General features: G+C 29.3%; 1 protein-coding gene across 5 annotated transcripts; it reads right to left on the bottom strand.

The window, feature by feature from the left end:
• Positions 1–298: 298 nt before the first annotated feature.
• Positions 299–10,060, bottom strand: LOC111919755 (uncharacterized). 5 transcript variants are annotated; one of them, XR_002859597.3, is made up of 4 exons: positions 9,622–10,060; positions 9,374–9,443; positions 686–779; positions 299–555 (listed from the first exon to the last, which is right to left on the bottom strand). XR_002859597.3 is itself a non-coding variant. In XM_023915349.3 (4 exons), the coding sequence occupies exons 1-4, from the start codon at positions 9,921–9,923 to the stop codon at positions 534–536; spliced, it is 291 nt and encodes a 96-aa protein (XP_023771117.1). In that variant the 5' UTR covers positions 9,924–10,060; the 3' UTR covers positions 299–533. The 5 variants fall into 5 exon arrangements, 2 of the variants coding, with proteins under 2 accessions (XP_023771117.1, XP_023771118.1); XM_023915349.3 differs by lacking the exon at positions 686–779 and having other exon boundaries at positions 9,622–9,696; positions 9,800–10,060; XM_023915350.3 differs by lacking the exon at positions 299–555 and having other exon boundaries at positions 562–779; positions 9,622–9,696; positions 9,800–10,060.
• Positions 10,061–11,239: the final 1,179 nt, after the last annotated feature.

The raw sequence follows: 11,239 nt of genomic DNA, 5'->3' as shown, positions 1-11,239 counted from the left end.
ATTTGGAAAATATAGCGTACTCTGGATATATCTCATCACCAAAATAATAACAATACTTGTAGTCATTTCTATTCACAATAAAAGATAACTAGGTGGTTTGTCGTGCAAAATTTGGTTGAATATCAACAATGTACCAAGAACATTTCGGTTGTTATTTAACCTGGCATACCAAACTATGCATGTCAAAATCATAGATCGTGTAACACCATTGCCTTTAGCATTATCATAGGATATCCATGATCATCGTGTGTGCATTGACCTCGCTATGCATTCATGCAACTTTCTCATACCCAATACATACAATCAATGCTTCTAGTCATTCATACGAAAGCATATTTATCACTATGTACCACATATAATTTTGTAATATCACTTCTCATCGGTTGTCGCATAAAGCTCTATCACGTATTCACAAAATAAATACATATATTCTCATGTTGATCTCCCTGACATCTTCACATATTCATTTATGACATTCAAAGTCATGCCAAATGCCAATGTTTCATCATACATTTTTGTATCGTTGTAAACCATCATCTACCTCTAGCATCCCATCTAAATTCAAAGATCGTGCAATTCTTGTTAAAAGCATTAGCGATAAGCATAAACGAATTTCTACTCAAACGATAATGATGCTGGAATATATCGTTATCATACAAACAATCAGTGACAAGTATTCACATACAAAATGTTCATTTGCAGCTTCACGTTCCATATTTAGATATCTCCTACTTCTCTTGGGGCATTCGAACTTGCATCTAATGCATTGGAACTTTCACCTAGTACATTAAACATTGTATCTAGTAGTAACTTGAAGGAAAGCATGGAAAAAAAATATCGTCCTCATCTGAAGATGATGTTGAATAATTTTTCATAGTGTTTGTGCAAAGTATGGAGTAAAAAAAGTGAATTTTATGAAATTGGTAGTTGGAATTTATAGATATTTAAAAAAAATACAATAAATAAATAAATTTTAAACGTTCATATAAACATTGAAAAAAAAAAAAAAAAAACCCTCGGATACAATGGTTTGAACAACTCTTCACAATGATGACAATGACATCATCAATAGGTGGCATTTACTCCGATAACAGGCATGTTGTGCTTTCCTCCATCACCCACTCCCCATAGCATGTACAAATCATAATTTTTTGAGATTTTTATCAACTTTTTTTTCTATTTTTATCATTGCTTTTTTTATTTTTTCGATATTATTGAAATGATTGTTTATCGGTTTTTCTAAAATAAATAATAATTATTATTATTATTATAATCATAAATATCAATAATAATATAATAAGAATACCATAACATTAAATATCAATAATAATGATAACATAATAATAATAAATATAAAAGTTTCTCAAATTACAATGGCTTTGTCCAAAAAGAAAGAGAAAATTTGGGTTTTACAAAGAAGTTGGCTAAAAGTAGGGGTGTAAACGAGCCGAGCCGAGCCCGACCAAGCTCGAGCTTGAGCTCGATTCAAGCCTTAAAATGAAGCTCGAGGTCGGCTCGTGAACAATTCAGTGGGCTCGCGAGCCTAATCGAGCCTAAACGAGCCCATTATATATATATATATATATATATATATATATATATATATATATATATATATATATATATATATATAAAAGCTCGTTTAGGCTCGCGAGCCCATTAATTGAAGCTCGGCTCAGGCTCGTTTAATTCGATCTTGAGTCGAGCTTTTAACGAGTGGATCCCGAATAGTTCACGAGTAGCTCGGCTCACTTACACCCCTAGCTAAAAAAAGCACACCATTTTACCATATAGACATCTTTGCTCGGCTATTAAAATTATTTTTATTGATTGGATTTGTATTGTTTTTCAAAAAAGATAGTTATAAATAGTTAATTAGAGATTGATTTTTGGTAAAGAATGTTTATTTAGCAACACCTTTGCAAATGCATTCATGAATTGTTATGGCATGTGGGTTATATCAAGTCACTATATAAGCTTTCATGCAAAAAAAATCCGCTTTTCAGGAAATAATAACCCATCAAAAAGGCAATTGTTTCTTTTTTGTAACAAGGCTACATAATACCCAAAGATTATCATTAGTATGCCCTTATTGTCCGGTTTTCTTGCAGTGAGCATTAATATGGCCCTATTGTCCGGTTTTCTTGTAGTGAGCATTAATATGCCCCTATTGTCTGGTTTTCTTGTAGTGAGCATTAATATGCCCCTATTGTCCGGTTTTCTTGTAATGAGCATTAATATGCCCCTATTGTCCGATTTACTCGACGTTGTTGTCCTAAATCCTAATTAAGAGGTCGCCACAAGATCTTAATAGATGACTTTGAACCATGTTTAATCGCAAAAATGGGACCAGATTTATCTTTCTCGTCCCCAAATTCAGAGGAATCTTTTGCTGTTTTCACTGGATCATCTTTACGTTTTGTTTTAGGAACGAGTGAAACTCCTATTCGATTTGCAGCTTGAGAAGCAGTACTCCAACTCTGACGCAAGGAAACTAAAATCACACTGTATATTGAATTCAAGTTCAAGCACGCAATGAGCCTCAATGAATTAAAGGAAACATATCCCACATATGTGGATATTATTCGGCAACGGTCCATTGCATTATAATTAGACTCATGCGAAAACCTAAATGGAAGATCTTCATCTGGCTTCTCCTCCTTAATGGTTATTTTAATATCCGGACATCCATCGTGGGTAACGTGTATTAAGAACCCATAAAAGTCATTGTGTCAATCATGTGGAAGACACAATCTGAATGTGTTCCCCTTAAACAACCTACCTACAAGTACATACTCCTTTGGAATCTCATAATCAAGAATCACACTGATAAGGTGATCTCTTCAATAGCATGCCCTTGCCATTGAAATAAAGAATGATTGAATTGCAAATATGCGTAAGTAGAGCAATTTATTTACCCACATTCTCTCAATTCTAAAATCTCTTATCCAATCTAGGATTCAACCTATACCATCGAAATACTGAACTTGAGAGTGTTTCATGACTTTCAGAGAATCCAAACAATTTATTTACCCCATATTTCTAACATATGATCCATAAAGATAGGGGTGTGGGGGATGACATTACACGTCACATTAAGACTAAATGCTAAATGGTTAAAGTGGAAGGCAGCGACGACAGAAGTCTTGTGTGACAAGAAGGTACCATTGAAACTCAAGGGAAAATTTTATAAGGTTGTGATAATGTCAACATTGTTGTATGGATGCGAATGTTAGCCGATCAAGAAGGAACAAGAGGATGATAGAGGTCACATACATGAGAATGTTGTGGTTGACATGTGGTAGAACATTGTTACACATGATATCAAACACGACTATTAGATAAATCATTAGGACTGGCGACGATCATCGAAAAAATGAGGAAAGGAAAATTATGGTGGTTTAGACATATCTATAGCAGACAACTGATTGTTGTTAGGAGGGTGGAGTCGATTATAGTCACGGGTACGAGGAAAAAAGGACAACCAAGCAGAAAGTGAGAAGATAGCGTGGAGTTACACTTAGAGGAGTTAGCCTTTACCAGAGACATGATCTCAAATAGAAAAAGTATAGACTTAGAATCAGGATAGAATAGTACTACTAATATAATTTAGGGTCTAGCTTCCACCATTTGTAGTGCATGTGGGCTAGTTTACATATTCTTCTTTTGTTTGACTATTTTATTTTCAACATGTATATCGATCTAGTATATGTCTATCTGCTTCCACTACTTGTGTGTTTAACCATGTTTTACTTGCCGACCTTGCCACTCTTCATGTGAAAATGTTCTTTCTTGTTTGTAGGTTGCTTTACTAAAACTTATTTTACTTTATAATTCATCACGGGTTGTATATCTAGTATACGTTTTCTATGTAGATATCTTATGCCTAGACTACTTCAATTAGGATATGACTACAAAAAATACAAAGAATCTTTTCAAAAAATACAAAGTTGTAATAAAAAGAAAACGAAAAGTGTGATGGTAGAATTTTCAAAGTATGATGCATAGATAAGAAAAAAATTGGAACTATTTTTTGAAGTAAAATGTATTGAAAAGAAAAAATATGAAAAATACAAAGTTGTAACTGAAAGAAAACAAAAATGTGCAATGCTTTAATTTGGTTGATTTTTCATAGAGAAATGTGTATTGTATTGAATGTAAATCACGTATACATGAGAGAAAACATATAATTAATGCATTTACACTTTAGACCCTATAATACTAAGTATTATTATTAATAAATTAAGAGACATATTTTAGACTACCCACTTTCTGACAAAAAAAAAATACAGTTAGATATTACATTATATCAAATAAAGAGACAAATTAATATAGTGAGATAATATCCCTTTGATTGTCCTAGTAAAAAAAACAGTTTAAAGCGAAAAGAAGCCCCAAAACTAAATACGATGATACCTCAAGAAACTCGAGCAATAAACATAATAAGAATCAAGAATAAGATCAATCAACAAGCAAAAGAATCACAAATGAATAAAGGCAAAGGGTTCCAAGACTAATTCAGTTGTAAGCAAAGGACAAAATGAAAAACAAGAAACTCAAAGACCCTAATTTTCAAAGTAAGAAAAAAACCATATATGGAACCTTTGTCTTTCAAAAACTAAATCCCTGGGAAAGTTCAATCTAAAGAAGAATCAAGAACAAGACCAATTGACAAACCAAAGCATGATGTGCACAGACATGTAATATCATAAAAGATAAAATCTGTCAATTGAATATGCGAATATAATAGTTGAAAATAAACCAAAACTATGAAAACCAGGATTTTCTAGGTCAAATTAGCATGTAGATCTGCATATATATTCCACTCAACAACTAAATTATAAAGCCATGACATTTAACAGAAAACAAATAAAATGTAGAGAAACATAAAAGGGAATACAGAAATTCCTGATCACATTAAGTGTAGTGTGATCATGATAACCATAATAATTTAATTGAAAGATGATTTGTAGTGTCTTGATATATCAAGTAAGATTTTTGTGGCTTAACCCATTAAGTCATGATTATGTACAGACTAAGTGCTAAACTCATAAAGTGTATTAAGTCAAGTTGTAATAAAAGGAAAACAAAAAGTACAATGCTTTAACTGGGTTGAATTTTCAAAGAGGAATTTTTATAAATGGTACATTTGTCAAAGTAAAATGCCTAGATTAGAAGAAAAAAAGTAAGTGATTTTTATAGTAAAATATGTTGATAAGAAAAAAAATACAAAAGATGTATCCTAAAACAAACGCAAAAATGCAATGCTTTAATTGGATTGATTTTTAAAAAGAGAAATGTGCACATAACAAGAAAATTAAAAGTACAATGCTAAAATTTGTAGAATTTTCAAAGTAAAGAACGTTGATACGAAAAAAAAAAGTATACTTATCTTAACGTAAAATTTCTTGATAAGAAAAAATTTGAAAAATACAAATTCGTAATAGACTGCAAACGAAAAAGTGCAAATGCTTTAATTGGTTGTTTTTTCATAAAGAAATGTGCTTATAATATGAAAACTAAAAGTACAAAGCTATAATTGGTAGATTTTTCAAAGTAAAATCACTTGATAAGAAAAAAAAATTAAAAATACAAAGTTGTAACTAAGTTGTAACACAAAGAAAACGAAAAAGTGCAATGCTTTAATTGGTTTGATTTTTCAAAGAGAAATGTTCTTATAATACGAAAACTAAAAGTATAATGTTATAATCGGTAGATTTTTCAAAATAAAATGTTTAAAGAAAAAAATATGTAAAATGCCATGAATGAAAAAAAACAAAGTTGTAACAGAAAGTGAGAAATTACAATGTTAGAAATGATTAAATGGTAGATTCTTTAAAGTAAAATGTAAAGATTTTTTTGTAAGATGTCATGATAAGAATCTTTTTGAAAAATACAAAGTTGCAACACAAAGTAAATGAAAAACTGCAATGTTTTAATTAGGTTAATTTTTTAAAGGGGACTGTGCTTAGAAGAATAAAACTAAAAGTACAATGCTATAATTGGTAGATTTTTCAAAATAAAATGTTAAGATAAGAAATAAATGTAAGGTGTTTTTACAGTAAAATGTTTTGAAAAAGAGAAATTTGTAATAGAAAGTAAACAAAAAAGTTCAATACTTTAATTACGTCGACTATTTATAAAGAAAAGTCCTCATATAAAAAAATAAAATAAACAAATAAAACAGAAAGTACAATGCTATAAACAGTACATTTTTCATATTAAATGCCTGAAAAAAGTGCAATGCTTTAAATGGATTGAGAGTTCATAGAGAAATATGCTTATAATAAGAAAACTAAAACTACAATGCTATAAATGGTATATTTTTCAAAGTAAAAAGCATTGATAATAATCAAAAGTAAGAATTTTTTAATGTAAAATGTCTTGATAAGAAACGCTTTATTGAGTTGAAATTTTAAAAAGATATATGCTTTATAACAAGAAAACTGAAAGTACAATGCTATATTTGGAAAAAAAATTCAGAGTAAAATGTCTTGATAAGAAAAATACAAAGTTGTAATAAAAAGACAAAAGAAAAGTTGCAATGCTTTAATTTAACTGGGTTGATTTTTCAAAGAGCAATGTCCTTACACTAAGAAAACTTATAATTGATAGATTTCTCAAGTAAAATACCTAGATAAGGAAAAAGTGCAACGCTTTAATTGGAATGAATTTACAAAAAGAAATATGCTTATAACAAGAAAACTGAAAGTGCAATACTATAATCGGTACATTTTTCAAAGTACAATGTTTAGAGAATAAAAACAAAATGTAAAGATTTTTCAAAGTACAATGCAATAATTGGTAGATTTTTCAAAGTAAATTGTTAAGATAAGAAAAAAAAATGTTAGGTGTTTTTAAAGTAAAATGTTTTGAAAAATAGAAACTTGTAATAGAAAGGAAACAAAAAATTTCAATACTTAAATTGTGTTGACTATTTATAAAGAAAAGTCCTCATATTAAAAAAACAGAAAGTACAATGCTATAAACAGTATATTTTTCAAATTAAATGCGTGAAAAAGTGCAATGCTTTAAATGGATTGAGTTTTCAAAAAGAAATATGGTTATAATAAGAAAACTAAAACTACAATGCTATAACTGGTATATTTTTCAAAGTGGAAACCATTAATAAGAATAAAAAGTAAAGATTTTTTAATGTAAAATGTCTTAATAAGAAATGCTTTATTGGGTTGAAATTTTAGAAGAAATATGCTTTATAATAAGAAAACTGAAAGTACAATGCTATATTTGGAAAAAACTTCAAAGTTAAATGTCTTGATAAGAAAATACAAACTTGTAATAAATACAAAAAGAAAAGGTGCAATGCTTTAATTTAATTGGTAGATTCTTCAAAGTAAAATACCTAGATAAGGAAAAAAAATGTATAGATTTTTTAAGGTAAAATGTCTTGATAAGGAAAAAAAATTTGAAAAATACAAAGTTGTAGAAAAAAAAAAACTGAAAGAACAGTGGTATAGTTCGTAGAATTTTTAAAGCGATTAGTGTATATAAGAAAAAAATAGAGATTTTTTAGAGTAAAATGTATTGAAAAGAAAAAATATGAAAAATACAAAGTTGTAACAGAAAGAAAACAAAAAAAATGTAATGCTTTAATTTGGTTGTTTTTTCATAGAGAAATGTGCTGAAAAAAGGTGATGCTACAATTGGTAGTTTTTTCAGAGTAAAATGCTTAGATTAGAAAGAAAAAAATGCAAAGTTATTTTAAAGTAAGAAAGTCTTGATAAGAAAATATTTAAAAAATACATAAGTTGTAGCAGAAGTAAAACAGAAAAGTGCAATGCCTTAACTTTTTATAAACAAATATGCTTAAAATAAGAAACTGATAGTAGAATGCTATAGATGGTAGATGTTTCAAAGTAAAATGCCTTGATTACATTGGATTAATTTTTCAAAAAGAAATGTACTTATCATAAGAAAACTACAAGTACAATGCTATATTTACAAAGAGAAATGTTCTTATAATAAGAAAACTGAAATTACAAAGCTATAGTTTGTTGATTTTACAAAGTAAAATATCTTGAAAAAAAAGTAAATATTTTTTAAAGTAAATTGCCTTGATAAGGAAAATTTTGAAAAATAAAAAGTTCTAATAAAAACAAAAAGGAAAAGTACAATGCTTTAACCGATTGATTTTTCATAGAGAAATGTGCTTATATTAAAAAGATACTGAAAGTACAATGCTATAATTGATAGAATTTTTAAAGTAAAATGCCTAGAGAAGAATAAAATGTAAAGAATGTTTGAAGTAGAATAACTGATATGAAATAAATAAAAAAAAAAAACAAAAAAAAAGTTTTAACAGAAATGTGCTTATAAAAGAAAACTAAAAGTATAATGCTAAAAATGCTCGAATTTTCAAACTAAAAGTACAATGCTAAGAATGTCTTGATAACAAAAAAAAATTTAAAAATACAAAGTTGTAACAAAAAAAAACGGAAACACACAGTACTATAATTAGGTTGATTTCTTAAATAGAATTAAATCGTAGATTTTTCAGATTAAATGCCTTGTAAAGATTTTTTAAAGTACAATGTTGGGAAAAGAATTAACATTTAAATACAAGAAAACGGAAAAACAAAATGCTTTAATTGGATTGATTTTTACATAGAGAAAAGTGCTTATAAAAAAAGTAAAAGTGATGAATTTTACATTAAAATGTTTTGATAAGAAAATTTGATATAGAAAAAAAAAGTAAATATTTTTTAGATTAAAATGTGTTGATAAGAAAATTTTGAAAAATACAAAGATGCAACCAAAAGAAAACAGAAAAGTACAATGCTTTAAGTGGGTTGATTTTTCATAGAAAAATGTGCTTATAATAAGAAAATTAGAAGTACAGTGCAAAAATTGGTAGATTTTTCAAAATAAAATGTCTTGATACGAACAAAAAAAAAATTATAATGTAAAATTTCTTAATAAGAAAAAGAAAAAATAAGATCATACAACAAAATATACAGATGTTTAGTATCACTCAGTTGTGTCTTACATTGTCAATGAGAGCAAAAATAAATACAAATGGGCAAAAAGGTAAATTTGGATTTATACCTTCCTTCACATAGTCTACTGAAGTTTGGGCAAAAATAAAACCCTCCCTCCCCATTGACAAAATAGTAACAATTAAACAATACTGAGCAAAAAAACAATGATCGTTTCAAAGCCACTTTGATTGGATCCATGGAAGCATCTTTGTCTATACTATTCATAAAATAGACGAAGTAATATAAGCCAAAATCAAACTAAGTAGAAACAAAACACTCGATAGGTATAACCAGTATGATAAACCAAATCAATATACGCAAGGGATCAAAATTGATTTTATTCAAAAAAGAAGATGAATGACGAAATTAATTACCTTCTTAACTCAATATGCCCCTTCTCCCTCTGTAGCTTTTTGATGGAAGCCCCAAGCCATGGGAGAAAACCTAAAAAAATCGAAATCAATAAAATACTTGAGGATTTAACTAATAGAACACGAACCAAAACCATTCAGAAATTAGTATTTAACAAAGTTCAGTGACAAACTAGGCTAAAGACCTTAAAACAACTATTAGAATGGAAAAAATGAAGAGCGTGAGAAGGAGAACAGCCAAGAATTCTTACTCTTCGACATCATCGGCTTCTTCCACTGTCGCCAATTTCTACAAATTAGTTTGCTTTGGAAACCGGAGAAAACATCTAATAACCATGGAAAGAACATCAACGTATAACGTGTTTGAAACCCTATAGAAAGGCATGTGTATATTGGATCTAGACAAAGAAAAAGATCAAGAGAACGAACACCGATCAAGAAAACAAAGGTTGATGCGATAGCCGAGAGATAGAGGAGGACGAAGAAATATGAAGAGTGGCGCTCTTTTGTAGTCAAACGAACCGTTTCTGAAAGAATCAAGGATCTTACGCATTAAATGTGCCAAGAAAATGGAAATTCTAGTTAAACCGACGTTACCAAATTTTGATTCAATTTATTATTATACGGATGGAGTGATATTTTTCGATAATAAAAGTTGACAAAATAAACTTTTTTAAACTTTCCAAGTTGAAAAAGTTGAAAAAAAAATAGTTAAAAACTCTCCAATTTGACAAAAGAAAATGTTCTAACCTGATAGAGAAGGGGGAAAATGTTGATATTAAAATTTATTTTTTTTGTTTTTATTTATGGTGTTAAGGATAGTTTTTTATATTAAAATTTGAAGCAAAAATTTTATTTTTCCAAAATAATTAGTTGGATCTTATTAGAAACTAACAAAATATTATTAAGGAAACAGCAAAAGAGTGTTTTGGAGCCGTGGCTCCAAAAAGCTCAGGTTATTGTTTCTATTATGTATCACATAAAGAAACAATCAATTATAACTTTATTATCGAGCAACATTTTTGTAATAGTGATTTATCACAAAAAATGACCTCATTTCAAAACAACCACACCCATGATAAACTCCAAAACCAATCTATTTGAAACCGGAAGCCAAAGAACATCCAACCGACCAAAAACATCAACCAAATTATCTATCATCGTAGGAACTACATCGACCCATGATAGCTTCATTTTGTTACTTCTTTTCCTAGTTTATTTTGGTTCATTCCATCTCATTTTAGTTAATCTTCATACATATTTTCTTTTTTTGTTATTTTTCATCTTTATTGGGTATTTTCTAGTTTTTTGAGCTTAATTGCAGGATTTATCGATGACTATTCAACATGGAGGGAATATGGGACCTTTGGAAGCTTGCGGTTTACTTATGGGCTTGAAGTGGTGCAGTTGGGCTTATTGTCAACATGATGATGGAGCAAGTTGAGATTAATCTTTGTTGAAGAATGATGATGATGTGAAGAGAATTTAAACTATAAAAGATCAAAGGAGCAATGGACCATCTTGGAAGAGTTTAGAATGGATATTTGGGCTATCAAGAATATTGCAATTGGGATGGATCAAGATTTGAAGCATCGGAGAAAGAGACCCATTTAAATAAATGATGGACCATCTTGTTATAATTTTATTGTTATGGTTTTGCATCGGTAATGGTAATGGTATTTTCGGAATTTGGTGACCAGCTTGTGATTGAGTTGTATACCATCTGCATACCCTGGATTTTAGAATGATAGTTAGAGGTCGTTCCCTTTTAGAGCAGGTTACTCAAGATGCAGTAACTATAGCATGAACGTGTGGGACTCGAGAGTGTCTCGCTAGTTTCGGGGGTGGTATCGTTTAGGAACAGGTCGG

This window comes from Lactuca sativa, chromosome 8, assembly GCF_002870075.4.
Source record: "Lactuca sativa cultivar Salinas chromosome 8, Lsat_Salinas_v11, whole genome shotgun sequence".
NCBI classification, from domain to species: Eukaryota; Viridiplantae; Streptophyta; class Magnoliopsida; order Asterales; family Asteraceae; genus Lactuca; species Lactuca sativa.
Note: the sequence above shows the minus strand (reverse complement) of the source record. Positions and strands in the feature narration are given on the sequence as shown.

Excerpts from the sequence above, each read along its gene's own strand:
- LOC111919755 (XM_023915349.3), bottom strand. The coding sequence starts at position 9,923 with ATGCGTAAGATCCTTGATTCTTTCAGAAACGGTTCGTTTGACTACAAA. Across the intron at positions 9,697-9,799 it reads CCTTTGTTTTCTTGATCGGT|ATGTTTTCTCCGGTTTCCAA; the intron begins GTTCGTTCTCTT and ends CATGGTTATTAG. Across the intron at positions 9,444-9,621 it reads GAAGCCGATGATGTCGAAGA|GTTTTCTCCCATGGCTTGGG; the intron begins GTAAGAATTCTT and ends CGATTTTTTTAG.